This window comes from Daphnia magna, linkage group LG4 (genome assembly GCF_020631705.1).
Source record: "Daphnia magna isolate NIES linkage group LG4, ASM2063170v1.1, whole genome shotgun sequence".
NCBI lineage: Eukaryota > Metazoa > Arthropoda > Branchiopoda > Diplostraca > Daphniidae > Daphnia > Daphnia magna.
Window position 1 is genome coordinate 3151532 of NC_059185.1, and position 21422 is coordinate 3172953.

At 40.5% G+C, this 21422-nt stretch overlaps 9 protein-coding genes across 17 annotated transcripts; 4 read left to right on the plus strand and 5 right to left on the minus strand.

The window, feature by feature from the left end:
• The first annotated feature begins 448 nt into the window (after positions 1 to 448).
• Positions 449 to 2765, plus strand: LOC116921653 (repetitive proline-rich cell wall protein). Its single transcript, XM_032927986.2, has 4 exons — positions 449 to 594; positions 668 to 730; positions 1014 to 1210; positions 1288 to 2765. The coding sequence occupies exons 3-4, from the start codon at positions 1190 to 1192 to the stop codon at positions 2425 to 2427; spliced, it is 1161 nt and encodes a 386-aa protein (XP_032783877.2). The 5' UTR covers positions 449 to 594; positions 668 to 730; positions 1014 to 1189; the 3' UTR covers positions 2428 to 2765.
• A 549-nt stretch (positions 2766 to 3314) lies between these two features.
• On the plus strand, positions 3315 to 5827 carry LOC116921656 (DNA-directed RNA polymerase II subunit RPB1). 4 transcript variants are annotated; one of them, XM_045172305.1, is made up of 4 exons: positions 3315 to 4008; positions 4070 to 4262; positions 4368 to 4667; positions 4710 to 5827. In XM_045172305.1, exons 2-4 carry the CDS (start codon positions 4242 to 4244, stop codon positions 5487 to 5489), a joined length of 1101 nt encoding a protein of 366 aa, XP_045028240.1. In that variant the 5' UTR covers positions 3315 to 4008; positions 4070 to 4241; the 3' UTR covers positions 5490 to 5827. The 4 variants fall into 4 exon arrangements, with proteins under 4 accessions (XP_045028240.1, XP_045028242.1, XP_045028241.1 ...); XM_045172307.1 differs by having other exon boundaries at positions 3316 to 4008; positions 4368 to 4925; positions 5091 to 5827; XM_045172306.1 differs by having other exon boundaries at positions 3316 to 4008; positions 4368 to 4646; positions 4689 to 5827.
• Positions 5828 to 7002: 1175 nt separating this feature from the next.
• On the minus strand, positions 7003 to 9296 carry LOC116921664 (alpha-(1,3)-fucosyltransferase C). 2 transcript variants are annotated; one of them, XM_045172303.1, is made up of 3 exons: positions 8689 to 9296; positions 8186 to 8628; positions 7003 to 8125 (listed from the first exon to the last, which is right to left on the minus strand). In XM_045172303.1, the coding sequence occupies exons 1-3, from the start codon at positions 8824 to 8826 to the stop codon at positions 7480 to 7482; spliced, it is 1227 nt and encodes a 408-aa protein (XP_045028238.1). In that variant the 5' UTR covers positions 8827 to 9296; the 3' UTR covers positions 7003 to 7479. The 2 variants fall into 2 exon arrangements, with proteins under 2 accessions (XP_045028238.1, XP_032783890.2); XM_032927999.2 differs by having other exon boundaries at positions 8186 to 8631.
• A 658-nt stretch (positions 9297 to 9954) lies between these two features.
• On the minus strand, positions 9955 to 11780 carry LOC116921663 (alpha-(1,3)-fucosyltransferase C). The gene is made up of 2 exons (XM_032927998.2): positions 11556 to 11780; positions 9955 to 11097 (listed from the first exon to the last, which is right to left on the minus strand). The coding sequence occupies exons 1-2, from the start codon at positions 11778 to 11780 to the stop codon at positions 9991 to 9993; spliced, it is 1332 nt and encodes a 443-aa protein (XP_032783889.2). The 3' UTR covers positions 9955 to 9990.
• A 425-nt stretch (positions 11781 to 12205) lies between these two features.
• Positions 12206 to 13631, minus strand: LOC116921665. The gene is made up of 2 exons (XM_032928000.2): positions 13496 to 13631; positions 12206 to 13428 (listed from the first exon to the last, which is right to left on the minus strand). The coding sequence occupies exons 1-2, from the start codon at positions 13496 to 13498 to the stop codon at positions 12259 to 12261; spliced, it is 1173 nt and encodes a 390-aa protein (XP_032783891.2). The 5' UTR covers positions 13499 to 13631; the 3' UTR covers positions 12206 to 12258.
• A 221-nt stretch (positions 13632 to 13852) lies between these two features.
• Positions 13853 to 15060, minus strand: LOC116921669 (protein dpy-30 homolog). 4 transcript variants are annotated; one of them, XR_004393492.1, is made up of 4 exons: positions 14741 to 14926; positions 14617 to 14678; positions 14288 to 14476; positions 13853 to 14047 (listed from the first exon to the last, which is right to left on the minus strand). XR_004393492.1 is itself a non-coding variant. In XM_032928004.2 (4 exons), exons 2-4 carry the CDS (start codon positions 14822 to 14824, stop codon positions 14365 to 14367), a joined length of 258 nt encoding a protein of 85 aa, XP_032783895.1. In that variant the 5' UTR covers positions 14825 to 14850; positions 14933 to 15060; the 3' UTR covers positions 14212 to 14364. The 4 variants fall into 4 exon arrangements, 2 of the variants coding, with proteins under 2 accessions (XP_032783895.1, XP_032783894.1); XR_004393491.1 differs by having other exon boundaries at positions 13853 to 14110; XM_032928004.2 differs by lacking the exon at positions 13853 to 14047 and adding an exon at positions 14933 to 15060 and having other exon boundaries at positions 14212 to 14476; positions 14741 to 14850.
• Positions 15061 to 15179: 119 nt separating this feature from the next.
• LOC116921662 (RNA-binding protein Nova-1) lies at positions 15180 to 18398 on the plus strand. 2 transcript variants are annotated; one of them, XM_032927997.2, is made up of 5 exons: positions 15180 to 15447; positions 15787 to 15927; positions 15990 to 16175; positions 16241 to 17108; positions 17184 to 18398. In XM_032927997.2, exons 1-5 carry the CDS (start codon positions 15291 to 15293, stop codon positions 17545 to 17547), a joined length of 1716 nt encoding a protein of 571 aa, XP_032783888.1. In that variant the 5' UTR covers positions 15180 to 15290; the 3' UTR covers positions 17548 to 18398. The 2 variants fall into 2 exon arrangements, with proteins under 2 accessions (XP_032783888.1, XP_045028237.1); XM_045172302.1 differs by having other exon boundaries at positions 17161 to 17397.
• On the minus strand, positions 18387 to 19850 carry LOC116921666 (UBX domain-containing protein 1-B). Its single transcript, XM_032928001.2, has 4 exons — positions 19542 to 19850; positions 19280 to 19468; positions 18717 to 19199; positions 18387 to 18651 (listed from the first exon to the last, which is right to left on the minus strand). The coding sequence occupies exons 1-4, from the start codon at positions 19592 to 19594 to the stop codon at positions 18423 to 18425; spliced, it is 954 nt and encodes a 317-aa protein (XP_032783892.2). The 5' UTR covers positions 19595 to 19850; the 3' UTR covers positions 18387 to 18422.
• Positions 19851 to 19975: 125 nt separating this feature from the next.
• On the plus strand, positions 19976 to 21283 carry LOC116921668 (synaptobrevin homolog YKT6). The gene is made up of 4 exons (XM_032928002.2): positions 19976 to 20318; positions 20386 to 20486; positions 20546 to 20716; positions 20772 to 21283. Exons 1-4 carry the CDS (start codon positions 20126 to 20128, stop codon positions 20907 to 20909), a joined length of 603 nt encoding a protein of 200 aa, XP_032783893.1. The 5' UTR covers positions 19976 to 20125; the 3' UTR covers positions 20910 to 21283.
• The last annotated feature ends 139 nt before the right edge of the window (positions 21284 to 21422 follow it).

Genomic DNA, 21422 nt, shown 5'->3' on the forward strand with positions numbered 1-21422 from the left:
GACGCACATTTGTTTAAAGATTGTTTATGGTTTTCCTGGGGAAATGAGTAACTGTTTGAAGGGTGATCGACACACATACCAATACCAACACCACCACTGACAGTTGCAGAATTGTAACAAAGAAATCCCTCCTCCCTCCCAAAAGAAAACACACAAAAAAAGGAGAGTGCTAGAGGACAAATACCAGCTACTGCGTTACGCGGACGTTGATCCTCTTTTTCAGACAGAAGGAAACCTCAGCTGCATCGAGAACAAATGTTTCGACTTTCGAGGTCCATGCCGCCATGATGCCGAGTTCAGTTCCCATCCTTCTAGCATAATTTGCTGTTTGCAATGCCCTTCAAGATTTCTGCTGTTCTAGATTTGGAACTTTTCTTAGTTAACGAAACAAGTAATGAATGGAATGAGTTAAGATGTTTTAGCAGATCAAAAGGGTTGTGCCTCAGATTCAACGAACAAAGATTAACTCAACGATGCTTAAGTCATAAAACCTCGAACACAAAATAGGCCATTCAAAGATGCAAATTGCTGAATTGCTGGTATTGAAAGTCCGGAAAGAATATTTCAAAGTTCAGAGCACATCAGGAACACACTGTAATATAATTTTAATTTATATTTTGGTTATAAATGGGATATTCCATTGTGGGTTATTTTCCTTTGAAACCAGGACAACGAAATAGCTTACACCGAACGTCCCTCTTTCTCAGTTCACGATCCAGCCTTCCAGCAGGTAATGAAATGCCAATCTAGTAGGTTTGCCTGAAGTGCTTAATGAACTAAGAAGAATTTCTTCCTCCTCATTGCTGTGGTTGTTTTTTCGCCAAAGTGTGATGATCAGTCAGTTTCTATGCTTGTAAGAAAGTAGCAATTTTGCTGAATTAAAGCCTCTAAACGCGATATGGGTCGAGTTAGTAGCGCAAACCGCCGTGCATATGCAAAGCCACAGAGGAAAGCAATAAGACAGCACATGTGACTCAAGACCACTATAAGCCCTTTTTTTTTTTTTTTTAAAGATGGACCACTGCATTGTTTCATGACAGGAGGAGTCATTTCTCAACTGGGGGTATAAATCCGTCTGACAATTCTGGAATTGGCATCAGTGAAGTTCTTGAGCTTGTGAAAACAATAGCTTCTCCAAGTTAAAGAACTAATACAATCCCAGGAAAACATTTTAATACTTCCGACGAAAATGAGACGTGAAATTTCGAGGGTAAGATGTCCTTTAAAAATTTTTGGCAAGACTTGGGAAAAAAATATCTAATCACTTTATTTTACTGAAATTTATAGTTTTTTGCTCCAATGCTGTTGGCCCTCTTAGTGTTGGCAGTCACCGGATTTGATGGGAATTTAGCAGCAGAAACGAGCACCCCGAAAGTCGACGTTGAACGAAGACCGACTGGTTCGGGAAATGTGACGGAGGCGAACGCTGATCGTCACCCCGATCAAGGGGAAAGCAGAATTTTTGGACTGTTGAAATCACATGAAAAGAATAAGCGACCTAAGTCAGGCTACGGAGCACCGAAGCCTAAAGGCCAGTACGGAGCCCCGAAGGCACAATATGGACCTCCAAAGTCACAATACGGACCTCCAAAGCAACAATATGGACCACCAAAGCAACAATACGGGGCGCCAAAACCAAACTACAAAGCTCCAGCCTACAGCCCACCAGCTTACAGCCCACCAGCCTACAGTCCTCCAGCTTACAGTCCTCCAGCTTACAGTCCTCCAGCTTACAGTCCTCCAGCTTACAGTCCTCCAGCTTACAGTCCTCCAGCTTACAGTCCTCCAGCCTACAGTCCACCAGCTTACAGTCCACCAGCTTACAGTCCACCAGCATACACTCCACCAGCATACACTCCACCGGCTTACAGCCCTCCTGCTTACAGCCCACCAGCTTACAGCCCACCAGCCTACAGTCCTCCAGCCTATAGTCCTCCAGCCTACAGTCCTCCAGCTTACAGTCCTCCAGCTTACAGTCCTCCATCCTACTCTCCGCCGTCTTACAGTTCTCCTTCTTACACTACTCCATCTTACAACACTCCTTCCTACACTTCTCCTTCTTATAGTGCACCGGAATATAGTTCACCAGACTACAGCGCTCCAGAATATCCTGTTGGTCCACTTGAAACCGAAGCCCATCACTCTTCTCCAGAGGCACCTAGTTACGAATATTCAGAATACTCTCCACCTGCCTACACAGAAACACCAGCTTATCAACAACCAGAGTATTCTCCTGAGCACAGCGATGCTCCTTATGCTCCACCTTCAGAGCCTGAATATCCTTCACTTTACAACGAGGGTGTTTCAAACTTCCCGGAATCAAACAAAGATTTCAGTGAGAACTTCTTTGGACATGGCAATGATTTTCCAAAATTTGATGATTTCTTAAAACCTAATACCTTTGAATTCCCTAGTTTTAAAGAGTAAGTTTTCTACGCTTTCTAGTACGCCGAAGTCCAGCGAAATTTAAGAGTCAGCTAGAAACATTGCATCCGTTTTAACGAGTCGTTCCCTTTTTCCATATTAGCAAACCACCTGTTGTTAAGTTATCCTATTTCTGCATTCTCGTCATAATTTGAACGCTAGACGGAAGAGAAAAAAAAATCAACGTTTAAGATGCCGAGTTTGCAAAGCTCATCAATTGAATGGAAATGTTGTCCATGTAAAAATCGTGAGATTATGTAACTTGTTATGTTATTAGTTCAGTATGTTATGCTTTACAGGATTTGGGGATTCATCTAAATAAAATTTATCATAGAGACCAATATCTGCATTCTTTAAATGTTTTGACGTAGTAGCTCAATTGCTTGTCACATGTGTAAACAAAATATGGAAGCGGAACTTGAATCAGTTAAAAGGTTTCCACAAAAAAATAACTAAAGAACGTAGCATCAGTTACTTTTAAAAATTTTATTCCTGTTTTGGATTAATCAAAAATATGTTAGCTAGAATCCGTTCATTCAAATTTCCTATTCGTAGGATATAACATAAGGAATGCACTGGGCTATCACAGTTTGTATGACAGGATTACCATTTACATCCACTAGATGGCCAATTTAAGTCTTTGTCCAGGTCTAGGTAAACAGAACAAGGTGTTTTTCCGATGTACTGTATGGCTTCTGATCAAATGAAGAAAACTTAAATAAATATGATGCAAACGAAACAATTAAGGTTGATTTTGGTTTCGATCAAAATGATTCTTCCCAGTTCCGAGTCCAGCATTCTGTTTTCTATTTTCGCTGTGATTTTCTTTTATCTCTGTTTACTCTAACCCTCTCCTACAGGGTTTCCCGCCTTTCTTCTCCCTTGTTCTGAGGAAAGAGCCAGAGGTTAATTCTTCAGTGACCAATAAAGTCGTAAATCTTGTGCTCGCATTGAAAACGAAAGAATTGCTTCTCAATGGTTCTACTGTTCTATTATAATTTCGGTGTTGAACTCTTTCCCGATTTTTTTTCACGTTTTTGTGCCAATACTATGGTTAAAGTGACATGCGCTCTCTCTCAAAAGCAAACAACATAGGAATTTCCCTCGCTAGATCAACCATTCCACCGCGTGTTCACCACGGCCATTCCTCTCGTTGCCCACGCGGTAATTCCCAGGCTTCGTTTCGTTAGTCCTCACCGCCGATCATTGATCTTAATCATTTGGTGGTTGGTATGCAGTATAATTTATAAGTTAACGTCTTAAGCAGCATTACGCCTCCGTTTCACGTCATCTTCATACTGGGTTCTGTTTTCGTTCTAAAACGAAAACGTAAGAAATGAATATATCCCGTAGGGCATGCTACTTTCTCAGAAAACAATCAAACTTTCAAGCGAAAGACATATAATGTTCCAATGCATATGCGTGAATTCCTTCATCGAAAATGACGGATTTTTTTAAAAATTGTTTCATTGGTTCACTTTTGGGAAAATAACTGATGGTCAGTCCATAATTTTGCCGCATTAAAGCCACTGAAACACGAAATGTGGCGGGAGCCAGGTTAGTGGCACACACATTGAAACACCAGTAATGCCAACCACGAATCCATGTCGGTGGCAGATGGAGTATAGTACAGTTTTCGTTGCAGGCTTATTATATTAATGTTTCATGGAAGGCGGAGACATATCCTGGCTGGGTATAAATCCCCAAGAAAATTCTTCTACTAGCATCAGTGAAGTTTGAAAGCTTGTGCTCAACGTACCGTCTTCGAGTTATATTTAATCAGTGACCACCACGTGAAACAAAGTTGATTGAAGAAAATGAAACTTGGAATTTCTAAGGTAATGTAAGCTTAAATACTCGCCGTTTATAAAGATAAATTATGATCATACGTGTACATAGTTAATAGTACGTATTAAGTGAAACTAATTTAAATACATTTCCAGGTTACCACCCCAGTGCTGATGGCACTTTTAGCCTTACTAGTCATAGGGTCTGATGGGGATTTGGCAGCTGAAACTAGCACCACAGAGACCAACCTCGAAGGAAACTCAACTGGATGGAAGAACCTTGTGCAGGAATCTGTTGGCGAAAATGACGATAACGTAGAAGGCAGAAGTTTGGGGCTGTTGAAACTGAAGCTCAAACGGACCAAATCAAGTTACAAAGCAGCGAAACCAAAAGGCCAGTATGGAGCTCCAAAGGCACAATATGGAGCTCCAAAGGCACAATATGGAGCTCCAAAGGCACAATATGGAGCCCCAAAGGCACAATATGGAGCTCCAAAGGCACAATATGAACAACCTAAAGCAAACTATGAAGCCCCAGCAAACACATCTCCCTCTTACAGTCCTCCTGTTCAGAGTTCTTCATCTAACAGTCATTCTATTTTCAGTGCTGTTGCTTACAGACCCCCCTCTTACAATCCTCCATCATACAGTCCCCCATCTTACAGTCCCCCATCATACAGTCCCCCATCTTACAATCCTCCATCATACAGTCCCCCATCTTACAATCCTCCATCATACAGTCCTCCATCTTACAATCCTCCATCTTACAATCCTCCATCTTACAGTTCTCCATCATACAGTCCCCCATCTTACAATCCTCCATCATACAGTCCCCCATCTTACAATCCTCCATCATACAGTCCCCCATCTTACAATCCTCCATCTTACAATACTCTAGCATCTTCTTTTTACAGCCCTCAGGAGAATAGCACTGCAGAATATTCTGGAGCTCTACATGATTCCGATGCTACTTACAACGCCCCTGCTAGTTACCAAGATTCGACATATCCTCCTCCTGCGTATATTGAATCAACGGATGACCAACAACAGGATTACTCTCCGGAGCACAACGATGATTCCTACGCTCCAGCTTCAGGGCCTGAATATTCTTTCCCTTATCACCACGCCGTTTTTAATTATCCAGAAACGAACGAAGATTCTGGTGAGGATTTTTTTAGCAGTAGCAATGATTTTCCCACATTTGATGAGTTTTTAAAACAAAATACCTTCAACTTCCCGAATTTTGAATCTGAAACTAAAAGTGGCAATCTAATTTGAAACCAAAACTATTGCTATGGAACCCCATAACATTTGAAAATTAAGCTTTTTCGTATTTAAGAAATTTTTAATTAAACGTATTAGATTTTTAATTCCTCAAAAGCTAAATTGGAGATCTAGCTTTTGTGAAATTTGTTAATGCCTGCTCTTAATATTTTGAAATTGATGCTAGGAAAAATGTCGTTAAATTGCACTAGTCCTTTCCCTTTTCTGTTCACCATTACAATCCCTTTTAAATTATATGATCCTCCCATAATCCTAGATTTGGTGAACAGGTATCAATGCTGTCACATTGTACTCGTTACGTAATTTTTCATTACATCTGTTTGTTTGGGCAATCTCACTTGCTCCTTTATGACTTTCGTGGAAAAGCATGATGCTCGAAGTTTATAGAACAAGAACTAGATTAAAAGTTATGATTTGAAATGGTTTAGGAAACAAGATAGCGACTATGGCTGAGGGTCCCGTTGGTTGGTTGCTACCCTAGCGAGAGACAGCAGCAAAGAGACCGACTAACTGAAACGAAAATCTATAGAAATTGCACTGGTGGCGAATGTAGGGAAGCTTTATGGGATCATTGTTGGCTGTGCACCCGACCAAAACCATCAATAGGAGAGACAGGGATCCGAAGCCCGAAACATTATAGGAATTTCAAGGCGTCACTTCCTCTTTTAGGTAGAAGTGGGTGTCTCTTCCCGCTTCTACCCGAAGAGTCCCGAAGTGGACAATGAAAGCGGACTATGTTGGTCGTCGCCGAGAGACGGGAATACGAGGTAAATATGATTTTTTGGTTTACTAATTGGGTTGGTGATATCTCGGTGTCTGGACAATGAGATACAACTGTGTCTGTGTGACTGACGGTACTCAGACGTCAGCCGATCTAGTCACGGTCGTCTTATGGGCGAATGTCCGCTAAGAAACAGCAGCGAAAGAGGCACGTACGGACAGATGAAGAGTCGACATGATTCCACTCTTTTTTTAGCCTGCTTTAGTCAATAGTTTTCAGCTGAGCAATCATATAAGATTTTCTACGGATGAGGCCAACCACGACCTAGCACTGTAAAAAGATGGGCTCGTAAGGGGGCAACGCTGTGGGGACTCTATGAAGTCACACTATGAATTCAAGTATCAGTGGATACTTTGAACGACAGACGCAAGAGCAATTTAGAATAAGGTGATTTAGCTAATAGTATAGACCCGAAGTTAGAGTAGGGGAAGAGAAAAAAGGCTTACGTTTCGTAAAATGTAAGCCTTTTTTTTTTTCCCTCCTTTTTTTCTGTCAAACATTACTGAAATTTCGCGTTGTAGAAATGCGTGGTTAGATCGGATAGGAGCGTACGGTAGAACATTTTAATTTTCTAATTACTGTACATCTTTCCTAGTATTCCCGGCACCCCCTGTTCGTCTACACGACCAATACGATCGTAAGTATTGTTTTGTTTTTTTACGGTTCAGGTTACATTTTCACACAGATGTTGTTATTTCTTTTAACATAGTGTACGCAAGGACGCCATTTTCACCGATGCCATGGAATTTTTTTATATTGACGTCAAATATCAAAGAGCGACAAGTTGAATTGCTGATAGAACAAGGAAGACTCACACAGTCGAACAAAAAGCAAGAGAACCAGGAAGAACAGTATTGGCATCGGTTAGAAACCCAAGCAGCACTTGATTAGTTGTCGAGGTAATGTCCAAATGGTGTCGTACAAACAGTATGTCGTACAAACAGGTTTCAAACAGTATGCAGGTCGGTCCATCAGACACCTAAATAATAATAAGTCCAAAGTCTAGGTTTCTAACCGAGAGTTACGACTGTTGACTGTTCGGTAGTGGCGTAGGCCAGCAAATCTAGTCATCTTGGTTGTCTGTGTGGCTCAAGAGCTAAGGTAAAAGAATAGAACCCTTTTATCGTTCCAATTTCTTTCTTTCATCTGTTTTTTTTTTAAGGAAATGACAGCAAAAGTGTTGGAAGAAACCAGTGCCATATTTCAGGTAAATATTCCTTTAAAATGTTTTGTTGAATGATATTCACAAGCGGCTTCGCCCAGCATCCACCATTGCTTGATATCAGGATAGACTTTAACCGGCAGACTGTCGTTATGAGCTAATTGACACAAGTCACACCAACCGGACATGTCAGTCCTGACAACCTCGTAGTCTTTTTTCCAATCAAAATAACTGGCGTACAGCGTTTCGGTGTTGTTCAAAAGAATCAAGTAATCAGCCAGCTCTTTGGGAGACCCGAAATCGCGGACGTTAATGTAAGAATGAGGCGGAGCAAAGTGACTGTAGTCGGCGCCGCCAAGAACGATCGGGACGGCGTGATAAAACAATGGCCGAATGAATTTTTCCGTTACGTAATCCGGGCACCAAGAATTTTCGAATGCCAAGTAAAACTTGTAATCGGTGCGTAACATTTGATAGCAATCGGTAGGGCATTCTTTGGTGCAATTGCCGAAAATGTCGACTGGCACGTACTGGCCAAGTTGACGGGCGTATTCTTCTCTCCGAATTACAGTTGAACAGTGACTGACGAACCAAGCCACCATTTTGTTTTTCCCTCGAATAATGGCCGCCAAATCTGTGTCGTTGTCCATTACTTCTTTTCCGATCAATTCTTTCTCGAATTTTGTCCTGTAAGATAAATTAATTTATGTTAAAATTGGCATCGTTGTCTGCAAATGTCTGAATTACCGCTGAGATGTGTCGTTGCCTTTCATAGAATCATGGGGCAAGACAGAGCCATAATAATCGCGTAGAAAAATGTCTGAATCGCGCCTGTACGTCATTGTCCAGTTAAAGTAGTTGTAGCGAAATCGTGGGTTGTCCATTATAGACAATTTGGTACTAATGGGTGACTCAATGTGAAGAAACACAAAACGCTGGTGTGGTAGACGGTTCAACGGCATGTCTTCGAGTACATCAATACGAAGGAGTACGACGTCGCTGAGATGGATAAGCGACATATCAGCTGTGAAGAGGCACGTCGTTACAGGACAGTTGAACGTGATGAATGGATTATCTGAAAGCCCCGGAGACATGGCGTTCCACAGTAAAATTAGTTTCAAAGGTGGTTTGTTCGTCGAGTTTTTTGTTGACGTCAAAATGTCATTAACAGACATATGTTCGGTTAGGGCCTTCTAGAAATTCCGATTGAGTTTAAATAAATTTTTGATGTGATATTGGTGTGATTATACCTGTGAATCATCACCGTGGCTGATGGTATCTGCTGTTTCTGGCTTAACAGTTTGACGAAAAATAAGCATCAGAAGACAACCAGAAACAAAGATGACAAATGTAGCAATATTCAATTGAAACACGGCCGTTTTTCTCATTTCGACGGTTGTGTTTCGTGCTTGCGCTGATTGTTATGATCGACTTGCCTGAGTTAACAGAAGAGCTTTTTCTGCAGACCAGGCACAATATAATTTTTATTTTATGGTCGTGCGAATAAAAGTAGGTCGCCTGTAGAGAAGGAGAAACTGGATTTCGATTGATGAGTACGTTAAACGAATCTCAGTCGATTCTCGGGTTATCAGGTCAATGTTTCGATGCTGTAGAACTAAAATGTAACTGCCACGCCCTACCTTGTAAACTGAGAAAAGTGTTCTAACTAGGGGTAAAAATGCCACGCACGCAAGATAGCAAATTGAAGAGAAAACGTGGTTTTTACATAAAAGATTTGGAACTGAAAGAATGTCCGAAATTTTATTGATTTTTAAGTGTGTCGTCTAAATGTTTCTGATAAGATAACTCAAGTTTGACATTTGCTAAAATTGCTCATTACGTTTCGTTTACAGGTCGTTCCATGGTATTCAAAAAGTACGAGGTTAAACACCACCTACTACTCGTTTCTACCACCGCCTATTATTGGAATTTCGTTGCTTCTAAAACCATTTTTGCACAAGGAAACTGTGTTTGGAGGAAAGCATTTATGGTTAAGATCGAATGTAACAACGCCATTTGCCTATATTTAAGGTGAACTATACAATACTGATTATTAAAACCCTTTTTTAAAATTCACTGATATTTTCTAACAGGAAATCTCGCGAAGAAAATACACAAAATCGGGCTTGTGTTTCAACACTGAAATCCGTTCAAAGACCAACTTCACAGACTACTACAGTAACTTTTAGTGCTCACCGACTGGGATTTCCGATCCGTGCCAGGTAAAAATTGCTGTGGAAAATTTTCCCTTATTGGCTGCAGTGACCTGCATCTAATCTCAAGTAGACATCTCATCTCGTCATATTTAAGTTCCCCGCTACTAAGTAGGCCTATGCTACTACGATGCACCTGTCTACAAAGGTGAAACCCATCAAGATATTTCATGTTTCTATAATGAATCTGTCAGTCATTTCTTTCTCCCCAAGTTATAACTAGGACGAGGGGAGACTGAAGTTTTAGGTTTTTACCTTAAAAGTCAGTGCCAACAAACAATTCGAATAAACAACAAATGACAGTAACGAATGACAAGATTGTATTCACGCGATGCTTCACTATTTGGCAAGAGGTAAAATTCCAAGCGAATTGTTTTGACATTTCATTTCATCGACCCACCAAAGCTTAATATCTTTGTAAATTTTAGGTTTCAAGCTAAAATCGTGAGCCATGCGACACAAGTCACACCAGCCGCTCTTGGGTGAGAGAACCACTTGATAAACTTTCTTCCATTCGAAGTATCTCGAATAGAGTTCCGGATTCCTGTCAAGAAACAAAAGATACTCTGCCAAAGCTCCAACTGATGGGAAATCCAGGGCGTTAATGAACGAGTTGGGTGGAGCCAATATCTCGTAATCGGCGCCACCCAGCACGATCGGCACTGTGTCGTAATCCAGCACATTGTAAAACTCTGCCGTGATGTAATCGGCGCACCAGAACTCCTCGAACGCCAGGTAAAATTTGTAGTCTAGACGTAGCGTATCGTATCGACTTTGAAAGCAGTCGAAATTACACGACAAGTTGCCACAAGTGCCATAAACGTCAACTGGAACAAGTTGACCCAGTTGACGGACATATTCTTCACGATGGATGGACGTCTCGCATGTTTTGGGAAACCAGGCTACCAGTTTATTTTTTGATCCTATTCGGGATACGGCACGTGCCCTGGCGGATGGTCTCTTCATTAATTGGAGGGTCGTCGATGTTTTCTTGTTTTTCCTTTCAGCTAGAGAACGTTGGCTCATCAAATAAGGTAATTTTTTAACGGCGCCAAAGGATTCGCGGAAAACAATATCCGAATCCTGACGGTATGTCATAGTCCAGTTGAAATAATCGAATCGAATGCGATGGTCGTTGGTTAATGCTTCAATTAAACTTTGTGATTCGATACTGGCGTGACGGGCGACGAAAACGAACCGTTGATGGGGTTGGCGATTTTCGGGCAAACTGTTGTTGGCTGATGTTTCATTATTGGCGAAAAAGAGAACGACGTGGCTGAAATTTAATAGCGAACGATCCGGCGTGAAGATGCATGAAGTGACTGGGCACAAACCGTCGATTAGTGGCTGATTGCCCATGTTAGAGTCCCACTCGTTCCAGTACAAAATTATTTTCAACCTGTTGGCTTCCTCCTGCGGATCGGGATAATCTTCCTCTGGTACGTCCTATATTCAATAAAGTAGTCTTACAATTTCTGATATTTTATTGATTTATTTTTAGATTTATCTTTCACTGTGATACTGGAATTTCGTTTCTAACGTATTGAATTAATATCCCTCCGAGCTTTCAATGAGCGTATGCGGTAAGTTTACAACTTACATTTTTCTTATTTTACATTAAAATTACAAGTAGAACTGAATAGTTTGTTCTTTAATTACACCAGACATAACCAGTATTTGTAATGCTTAAGAGAAACGACTCGGATTTCTCTTGAGCAACAGAAAATGACCTTCGAAAACATCCTACGTACACCTATATACTTGCGTATATAAGTATACATTGGTTGCTATCATCTTATGTTGCCCCGAAAAATAAAAACAAACGATAAAATGGCTCATACTGCAATATCACTAGTTAAGTGTAACGTAATTTCTTCGTAAACTGTAGCTTTATAGGCTTATACTTGCTCGTCAGATTTAAGGAAGATGTCCATTATTGACGATGCTGAAGCAAAAGAATCAAGTGAAATGCTTCCATAGGTAGAATTTTGGTTTCTTGCACTGTTTAGGGAAGACTGCGTCGTGTAGAAAACACCCCCAATCACCAACAAGAATAGAGCAATCTTGAATATTCGCCATTGAGCTAACAAACGTGCACTAGCAAACAATTTACTGATTGATACACGCATAATTTTCTTTTGTTATCACACCTAAAATATGAATTATGAAAATAATGTTTTTGCCGGTTAGAAATAAGTTACTATGCACTGTTAGGTCTCACTGTACACTGTTGTTTTCCTTATCAAGTTTGGAGCCTTGGAGGCAATAATGGAACGTCAGCACTCATTGTGTTTTTGATGTGGAAAACTCAACGTTCATTGCCTTGCGGATATTCTTCGACTGGCTCATGATTACCGTTTGAAAAACGAAAGGTTGCCCCGCAGCATAAATTTTCATGTATCCGATACTCTACATCGTACTTGGATGCAGCTATACAATGTAAATTAAATGAACAGCAAAATCCTTCGTCTTATAGTTGACTAAATTCACCCCCATTTTTTAAATCTTAAGCAATAAAATAAATTGTAAAGAAATTAGCTCATAGATGGTAGAGTCGTTTCATAGATTCTGTGTAGTCAACCAATCAAGTACATAACGCAAATTGTTTTAGAAGAAAATCTTTTCTTGCGCTGCCGTTACGGGACAATTGTCGGCGATCAGCATAGAGAGGACCATCTTGCTAGACACACTGAAACCGGACGATTCAAAAAACGTTTTGTTTTGTTGCAGTAGGGCGGCCATTGCATCCCACGTCATCAAAACTCCTTCTTGAGCTTCAACTACTGTCCGAACTACTTGCTGTAAAGACTGTAAGTTAATACTACCACCATTTTCTTTCAAATGGGTAAATGAACGTCTTGACAGTAAAGTGTCAAGAGGTGGTAAAAAGACGTCCCTTTCTTCGTTTAAACGGACATCTAGGCACTGATTATTTCCTGGATTCAAAAGTCCTTTTCTCTCGAAATTACAGATACGGGCCAGACTGGCGTCAATAGCGACTTCAAACGGCTCTGGATGAGGGCTGCCACTAGCTTCGACCAGTTTAAAGATCAGCATATCGATCAAGTGATGGCCGTGAACTAAATGAAACATTTTGTTTGATGATGTCGTTTGATGTGCTATTCGGTCGTTGCTTTTTACGACGAAAAAATTGGTCCATCTTGGTTCATTCAGCGGTTTCAACGTCAGCACAGAGTTTACATCGAGGAAGAGGCCGCCACCTCTGAACAGCGATACAGCCCGAACATAGTCGGATAAGTGAGTTTCTTGTTGACGATTATTTTCCCATTGATCTTCCATGTACCAAGTTTCTAATGTGGTATCGTTAAAATATTCGGCTTCATCGTAGAAAATCACTTCCACATTGGGGTAGTGTTGCAGAACCGTCAGCCATGGCGATGGATTGCTACCGTTTATTAACTTCTGTTGCTGCTCATCATCTAATTCACTACGAGATACGAACAGTTGAACTTGACGATTTGGATTGTTTTTAGCAGCAGATTCGACAGCGCAGCATTGGCGTGCGGTTAGATCGCCGTAACCTGTGGTCTCGTGCATGTAAATTCGTTCACTGTCGATCGCCCTCAGTTCAGTTATTCGCCATTGAGAAATGCGTCCTGATCCTTTGGTTACCTCTCGTGAATGAATACCTGCTTTATATTGTCCAGAATTAAATCGAATTCCATGAAGACGGTCTTGAGTGATGAGCCAGATGTGACACGCGAAGATTGTTGCGACTAACAACAACGTAAAGACGACTAGGAAATTGTATAGTCTCTGGAAAATGTTGGTCGATTGTCAATTTTACTGATAAAGAATATCGTTTTTCTTCAACTTTACTCACCATTTGGAATCTTCCATAAGTGTCTGTTCCTATACCCTAGTCGTTTAAGAATGCTGTTGCCCTGAACCGAAAAGTTGCAACGTGTAAGCAAAGCCCGTGAGTGAAGACTTAAAAAAGATAGAAAGTAAAGGGTGCCAGCCAATGGTAGCGCATTAGGATGGAAGTAAACTCCTCCCGGTGGTAGGGTAGTTCATAAACGAAAACATTCTGTGGTTCCCTTTCTTTATCGTGGTATGTTAACAGACCGGGAATATATTCGTGCAGTCCACTCGTGAGTAAGCACCGCGACGATTGGACTTCTATCGTTTTGCGTTTTGTTAAGGTTAGTCCACATTAAGTACAGTATAATCAATTATCTTGAATAATACTGATTTATTCCTTTTTCAGCGGCATATAATCCACAGGATTTAGTAAGGAACATGGACTTCGTTCTATAATAGCCCTGGCGTCGGCTGAGAACGATAAGTTCCGGAGAAGTCCGCGGGAGATACGATATTAGTTGGAATAAATTGCCGAACACCAATCGAGAATATACTGGAGCGGTAAACTGTTCTGCAAAAAGGGTTTCTATTTTCAGGGTTCTTTTTGGTTGGTGGTTCTATTTTGAATCACATACTGTAAATCAAATTAATTCAACCATATTTAACTGAATTCAATAAATCTTACAAACTGTTTATAGTAAAGATGCAAAAGATCAAGAAATTAAATCTACATGCTGAACATTATTGAGTTACACATACTCAAATGTATTCACACAAAATATGAAATAAGCCAATGCACGCTGAGATTTACCTGTCAAGAGCTGAAATAAAATGCAGTTTTCATAGATTAATGGAGTCTAAAGTTGAAGTGAGATTGTCAAAAGAATGTCAAGCACACGCTGAGGGTAGGGCTTGATTGGCTGTTTCGGAATTCTGGGTTGTTCGAGTTTTTGCTTCTTTAAGCAAATAATTTGCAATAAACTCTAAGGGGTCAGCTGGTCTATATAAGTTTACAAAAAAATGTATATTATATATGTAGTGAATTCAATTCTTAGAATCCTTTGTCTTATCTAATGATGATTTGACATTTACTTCAGAAAAAAAACCATCTTGATGATAGTTTAAAAAAAGATTACTCACCTTTCTTTGGCTACTGCAGACATCGCTTGTAAGACAACGGGAACTACTGCCTGGTCCAGGTACTGCAAACGAAAAGTTTAGTAAGGCAATCCATTTCAACCACCATTGTTTACAATGATTATACCTGTCTAGTTGGCATTGTTTGATGGTCCACTCGTGCTTTTTTTGATTGACTAGCTTCACCAGTGTCTTTATCAGAAGTCGGCATGGTTTTCGTTTAAACTTCAAGTTATGCTATTAAATAATCAATCTCTTAGCCAATATTGAAACCAATGAACAAATTTGACATTCCAAATAAACGGACGCTTTTAATTACCCGCGTTCCGCGTAGGTTTGTTGTCCAAAACAGCTGAGACTCTTTCTGGTCCCATGGTGCAACGATCTTTCTTGATTCCATTCATTAAAAAAATGAAAATTATAGAACATTAAAAGTTTTTAAATTCTAAAACATTTAAAAACACACAAAAAACAGAAATTTTATTAGCTAGTAAATTTTTTTCTGAAAAACGCTTTGCGAACACAGCGTTGAAGTTTCCGTCCCCGTGAGTAGAAGAAAAAAAAGAGAAAAAAAAAAAATCTTCCAGCTGATCAGGCCGTTCTCAGCTGCAAGTGATGGGAGCTCTGTTGAATTATTTCTCTTCGTATGTTGCCGGGTTGTAATAGTTCTTGAAAATATGGCCTCGACCGAATCGGACACGCGGACATCGCGAGAGGATTCGATTCGAAGCCCCAAATTCGACGATGACGATTCACCCGAGCATTCGGAGAGGAAAAGGCCCCTCGATGGAGACTCGGATCTCAGTGATAGGAAAAAATCTCACTTTACCGGAGGTGAATCCTGAGTTTTTTCACTGTTATTTATTGAAGCCGACGTCCGTCGTCTTCATCTTCTTCCCTGCTTTTGTTATTTCATACAAGTGTCGTTGCTTGCTACCATCATATTTGTTACTTGCATGCTGATTTATTAGTGAAAGCACATGAGTTCATTGGACTCAAGGTCATTTATTGGGGTTCATTAATAAGTGATTGATTGGCCAGCTGTATCTTTAGTGTGATTTAACAGTGCATTCCTGGATTAGCAGATATATATTGGCTATTTGCTTTTCGGTGTTTACCCCCATGGTTGTTGACCTGTTCGTAACATGCTTCATGCTGGTTTTCCAATTTCAGATGGGAGCATTTATCTGAAAGTCTTAGTACCAAGTGTAGCAGCTGGAGCAATAATTGGCAAAGGTGGTGAGACTATTGCTCAAGTCCAAAAGGAAGTTAATGCCAGAATAAAAATGTCAAAAGCAAATGATTTCTATCCCGGTAACTTTTTAATAATTCATCATCCAGGTCAAACTGTAGGTGTTACTGTACATTCTTTACAGGTACAACAGAGAGAGTATGTTTAATTAAAGGAACTACAGAGAGTGTCATGTCCATGCTGACATTTATCTGTGAAAAAATAAGAGACAAACCAGACCCTAATGCCAAGCCAGCCATGGACTTCGACAGTAAGACTCCAGCTGAGAGAGACAAACAGGTCAAGATTCTTGTACCCAATAGTACAGCTGGTGAGAATAGCTAAAGCTTTTAATCAAATTTCATGTATAGAAGCTTATATTGTTTTGTCTGACAGGAATGATCATTGGAAAAGGTGGCAGTTTCATTAAGCAAATTAAGGAGGAAAGTGGAGCCTATATACAGATTTCTCAAAAAGCAAAAGACCAGGCTTTGCAAGAGAGGTGTATCACCGTCATTGGAGATTCCGACTGCAACAGGAAGGCATGCTGCATGATTCTCTCCAAAATCGCCGAAGATCCTCAAAGCGGGTCTTGCCTAAACGTCAGCTATGCTGAAGTTACGGGACCTGTAGCCAACTTTAACCCTACAGGTTCGCCTTATGCTCACAACGGTGGAGTCGGTGGCAGTGGCGGTGTAGGAGGTAATGGTAATTCGGGCGGATACTCTCCGGTTCACAACGGGAACAATGGAGCCTCTCCCTACTTAAACAATATGAGCGTGAACCTCAATATTGGTGTTGGTCTCTCACAACCCAACCCCGCCATGCTCAGCCAGCTCATGGATCACCTGCGTTCATCATTGAGAAGTGCTGGGTACCCGGAGCAGAGTTTATCGGAGGTGGGCCAGGCCATCAATACTTTGGCAAGTTATGGCATGATTGGCATGAACTTCAGTACGCACGGCAATTCTGCCGTTGATAGTGTGGCCAACGTTGCCGGTAGCTGGATTAATCACAACGTGTCGGCATCAGACGGCGGTCATGGTGTTCCATCAAGTTCACCTGGTCCATTTGGTCCCATTGGCTCGTCGCCTCATCGCTACAACGAATCTTCTTTTGATCCTTTTCGTGGACGTGGCAGCTACCAAACTCCCCTGCCGTTGAATAATAACTCGTTTGGATTGGGTTCGCCCCATTCGCCGGTTGCTCAAGATCGCACCAGTGATTCTATCAATACATCACCAAGGGGCTCAGAAAACTCAAGGTATGAGCGTCTACAGTGAAGAATTATTGGCAAATTTTCATTTTAAATCCAGGAGATGTTTTTTAAATTTGAAAGGGCGGAGTTGCAAGTGGGTGAGCACATAGTCGGTGCCATTTTAGGTCCTGGCGGCAAGTCTTTACTGGAAATCCAACATTTCAGTGGGGCCAATATTCAAATCTCCAAAAAGGGGATTTACGCGCCGGGCACAAGAAACCGCTGGGTTACCATCAGCGGTACTCCGAATGCCATCAGCACCGCACAATACCTCATCGAGCAGCGGATCAGCGAAGAAGAGGCCAAGCGGGCTCGTCATCATAGTAGCACGACCGCAATTCTAAATCCGTCATCGTCCAACAGCTCCACAACCACCGCCGCCGTTCAATCCATCGTTCCAATCATCCCTCCACCGAGCGCCCTCCATTCGGCCATGCCTATTTAGGTGACCATTGATGTGAACATGCGCACCCTCGACTTAAACTTGACACATCTATCCCCCCCCCCTCCACTCCCACTCCTCATTTTCCTTCTTTACAAAATTCATCATTAAAGTAGTAGAGATTTTTATTTCTTCACCTTTCCCCTCTACCCTATCCCATTGATCTTGACTTATTTCAATTGAGTCTAGATTTATCAGGAAGGAAAAAGTGGTTGTGCCCTGCTCAGGCTCAATCATGCTGCCGTGAGCGGGAGGAGGAAAGAGGAGGTTTACGTTCTGACGATTTCTTCCAATGTACAGAGGGAAAATAACAAAACAAAAGAAGTTAACCAATTACTGTAGGAAAACAAAAGGAAGTAGACCTGGTTTAGTCACGTGGTGTGGATTTTGTGTCGACACTTCCGATTTCTTTTCTTTTCTCTTCCCACGGCTTGCTTTGTTTTTTTGTTAAAAGAAGGCAAAGAGGGGGAGAGAAGTGAGACATTTTGTCAGACGAACCTGTCAAAGTGCCTTGGACTGTTTGACTTAGCATTATGTTGTAATAACGAGCCTAGACAGGTTTAACAAAAACCGCTATAACCTTTATGGAATGGTGGGTGATACGCGATTTGTTAGTAAGATTAATTAAAAAAAACAATCATTTGAAGGTGATGAAAAAAAAACAGGTGTAGGTATCTATCAAATCGTGCAAACATCAAATTTAAGATGAGAAAAATTAAGTAACTTCGTGGCTCTTACAATCTTATGTGTAATTATTTCTGAAACCCGCCTCTTTCTCCCCCAACACACTCTTTCACTCGCTCGACTTTGTTATCAGATACAAATACAAATTAAATCTCGGATGAGATATTAAATTTGTGTACTTATTAGTTCGATCTTCACGCTTTAGATACCATTAAAACAGCACTAGGAACTAGTCCTAGAATGTCGAGCGGTTTTTCGTACTCTTCTTCGGTAAAAATTTTCCTGGGGAAATTAGTCTGAATTCGAAATGGTTCAGAAACACCAGCAACTAAATCGGTTCTATTCATTTGAATGAAGAGACGAACTGACGCCAACTGTTCCTTAGCACCAAAGGTTTGTGTCATAGTCGAGCCGTTTGGAAGCCTAACCAGTAAATCGGTAATGGGTAGTTCATATAGACTTGCACGAATCATTTATAAACTACTAACCTTATTTGGATTCTAGTCTCTTTGTAGTCTTTAGGTTGACTGGGTGTAACCGGAACTGACGGCTGAACTGGAGGAATGACTACCGGCGTGGTGGCTAAATTACCAGCTTTCTGTTTTCGGGCCAATTTGTCTTGCTCAATTTGTTCTTTGACTCTCTGTCTAGCTTTTTTTTCTTCTTCCTTTTCCCGTCTCCTTTCCTCTGCAATCTTCCTGATTTCATCTTCCTCAAATTTCTTTTTTATACTGAGAAGCTCCTTGCCTGATTGTATCCTTCTTTTTTCCTGCTCCAGTTGTTCAGCCTTTTCTTTTTCTTCTCGTTCCTTACGCTTCAACTTCATCAACTCCTCAACTTTTCTAAGCTGTTCCTTTTTTTCTTCCTCAGTAAGAGGTTTCTTTTCATCAGTAGACTCTGAAAATTGACTGTGGCCAGTTTTTGCAGCGTGAAATTCTATTTCAGAACTTGAAGAGAATAACCTATTGCATCTTAAATTTAGGTTAAAGGTTGATTAGATTGATTGATTAAGAGTTGATTTTTTACTATGGTACTCCCAAGTTTGACTTACTCATCACACTTAATTGACTTGGCAGTTGAAGCTGTCTCTGTTCTTGATACTTCAGCCTCACTAGCAGCACATTCTTCTGTTTTTGGTTGAGTGTTGTCAAGCTGCTGACTGTATTTCTCACTATTTACAATTAACCAATCCATTGCTACTTCAATATTTTGGTCTCCTGTTTCCTGAATGGCCTTTTCCCTGTTTTGAATTCCAAATGGCAATTGAGGGTTTAATTAGAGGAATAATAGTTTTCTTCAATACTGATACTCACGCTAACTGCTGCGAGAATCCCATTTCTAACAACGACTGAAGATTGGAAGACATTTTCAACTTCAGCTCAGTTCAGAATAACAAATGAAACGAATTGGATAGAAGGAGCAGAAGAAGTCTCTCGAGCTTGTTTGATAGGCCTATGCCTATCGAGTTTCGATGGAGCTGCCAGGTGCCAGCAAATAATTTTTATATAGAACCAAATGTAAACTTGTTTGTTCTCTGTTCTTAGAAACGAGTACGGAAATGCGTTGAAAACTACGCAAAATTTGTGTAATACAGTTTTGCAAATTAGTGTTCTTTTTCGCAATGACTTTACCGGAAGGCTTAACAGTTTGTCTATTTTGTTCGCTAGAGGCAGGGTAGTCGGACGCAACAATTGGGTTCCGGCTTTCCAGTTGTTTTATTGGACTATTTCTTCGTAACGTCATTTTTTTTTTGCAGACTTCTCGGTTATCGGATTTAAGCGCTTTTGAAGTACATCTTAAGTCGTCTTTTTGTAGTCAAAAGCTTCAACGAAAGCCTTTGTATATCAGTCAATAGTGATTATTTCACGGTTAAATAGTTTCTAATCAATCTAGAAAAATGGTAAGGCTTTATTCTTTAGCGGTTTTACATCGCAACGAACAAGGCTCGCCGCAACTTCTTAAAGCTGCCTACGATCTTTCAAGTTTTGGATTTTTTCAAAGAAGCAGCGTCCAAGAATTTATGGCTTTTACAGCTAAGATTTTGACAGAGAGGACAAATGCAGCTTCTAGACAATCGGTGAAACAAGGAGGTATATATACAGAAGATCGTTGTGCAGTTCTTGTGGGAAAATAATTCTACAACTACCTTAATTACAGAATACATGTGTCACATTTATGTCAGAGGTGATGGGCTCTGTTGTGTATTGACAGCAGATCATGAATATCCACAGAGGGTGGCTCATACATTGTTAACCAAAGTAGGAAACACTGTCCAGCTTTTTTATTGAGTGTGTAATAGTGTTCTTTGCAATACCAGGTGCTTGATGATTTTGCTGCACGTGTGGAATCATCCCTTTGGTCAGAAGGGAATGCAGCTTGCGCAGCTTATTCTGGATTGGAGGCCTCTTTGGCAAAGTATCAAAACCCCAGAGAAGCTGATGCTCTAACCAAAGTTCAAGAAGAATTAGATGAGACCAAGATTATTTTGGTAACAAGTTCCTACAGTCAATCCTGTTTGTTTTCCTAACATGTTTTATTTACAGCATAACACAATTGAAGCAGTGTTGCAAAGAGGTGAAAAACTTGATGATCTTGTTTCAAAATCCCAAGGTCTGAGTGATGCATCAAAAATGTTCTATAAGACAGCTAGGAAAACAAACTCATGTTGCAATTTCGGGTAATCGTCAAATGGTTTATGAAAAATGAGATTACATTCTGGGTCTGGCACTGTTATAATTAACGTTCTTTTAAAGACGGTAAAAATTCACATTCCCGAATGGTTGAAAGACACGGTACGGTTATAAATTCATTTTTAACTTTTGAAGGGTGCCCAATAATTGTCAACTTTTCCTGTCACTCTCTTTTTCGTTTCCACAACTGCACCCATTCATTTAGTTTCTCATAAATGTATCGTACTGTGAATGATTATGTGACTAATGTTATTAGGTATTCGCTGATTTTTCATGGATTTATGTTTGTATGATCTTGATTTTCAATACTTGCAACATCTGTGTCGCGAGCCCATCGATGTAAAAGAAATAAACTCTTAACCATTTATCGTGTATTATATTGGATGAAGATTTGAAGCAATGTAGTAATCGCAGGCTCTAGTTGCCGAAATGTTTATCACTGTGACATCTCATAAGCAGTTGCTGAAACCGATTTCTAAGGCAACAGATGTTAAAGCAAACAGA

Coding starts and splice junctions, on each gene's coding strand:
- LOC116921653 (XM_032927986.2), top strand. CDS start 1,190: ATGAGACGTGAAATTTCGAGG. Junction 1,211..1,287: donor TGAGACGTGAAATTTCGAGG/GTAAGATGTCCT, acceptor TGAAATTTATAG/TTTTTTGCTCCAATGCTGTT.
- LOC116921656 (XM_032927988.2), top strand. CDS start 4,242: ATGAAACTTGGAATTTCTAAG. Junction 4,263..4,367: donor TGAAACTTGGAATTTCTAAG/GTAATGTAAGCT, acceptor ATACATTTCCAG/GTTACCACCCCAGTGCTGAT.
- LOC116921664 (XM_032927999.2), bottom strand. CDS start 8,826: ATGAGAAAAACGGCCGTGTTTCAATTGAATATTGCTACATTTGTCATC. Junction 8,632..8,688: donor GCCACGGTGATGATTCACAG/GTATAATCACAC, acceptor CGGAATTTCTAG/AAGGCCCTAACCGAACATAT. Junction 8,126..8,185: donor GGCAACGACACATCTCAGCG/GTAATTCAGACA, acceptor TTTATCTTACAG/GACAAAATTCGAGAAAGAAT.
- LOC116921663 (XM_032927998.2), bottom strand. CDS start 11,780: ATGCGTGTATCAATCAGTAAATTGTTTGCTAGTGCACGTTTGTTAGCT. Junction 11,098..11,555: donor TCCTTAAATCTGACGAGCAA/GTATAAGCCTAT, acceptor TATTGAATATAG/GACGTACCAGAGGAAGATTA.
- LOC116921669 (XM_032928004.2), bottom strand. CDS start 14,824: ATGCCGACTTCTGATAAAGACACTGGTGAAGCTAGTCAATCAAAAAAA. Junction 14,679..14,740: donor AAACAATGCCAACTAGACAG/GTATAATCATTG, acceptor TTTCGTTTGCAG/TACCTGGACCAGGCAGTAGT. Junction 14,477..14,616: donor TCTGCAGTAGCCAAAGAAAG/GTGAGTAATCTT, acceptor AAACTTATATAG/ACCAGCTGACCCCTTAGAGT.
- LOC116921662 (XM_032927997.2), top strand. CDS start 15,291: ATGGCCTCGACCGAATCGGACACGCGGACATCGCGAGAGGATTCGATT. Junction 15,448..15,786: donor AAAATCTCACTTTACCGGAG/GTGAATCCTGAG, acceptor TTCCAATTTCAG/ATGGGAGCATTTATCTGAAA. Junction 17,109..17,183: donor AGGGGCTCAGAAAACTCAAG/GTATGAGCGTCT, acceptor TAAATTTGAAAG/GGCGGAGTTGCAAGTGGGTG.
- LOC116921666 (XM_032928001.2), bottom strand. CDS start 19,594: ATGTCTTCCAATCTTCAGTCGTTGTTAGAAATGGGATTCTCGCAGCAG. Junction 19,200..19,279: donor AAGTCAATTAAGTGTGATGA/GTAAGTCAAACT, acceptor CCTAAATTTAAG/ATGCAATAGGTTATTCTCTT. Junction 18,652..18,716: donor GAGACTAGAATCCAAATAAG/GTTAGTAGTTTA, acceptor TTTACTGGTTAG/GCTTCCAAACGGCTCGACTA.
- LOC116921668 (XM_032928002.2), top strand. CDS start 20,126: ATGGTAAGGCTTTATTCTTTAGCGGTTTTACATCGCAACGAACAAGGC. Junction 20,487..20,545: donor CTCATACATTGTTAACCAAA/GTAGGAAACACT, acceptor TTGCAATACCAG/GTGCTTGATGATTTTGCTGC. Junction 20,717..20,771: donor ATGAGACCAAGATTATTTTG/GTAACAAGTTCC, acceptor TTTTATTTACAG/CATAACACAATTGAAGCAGT.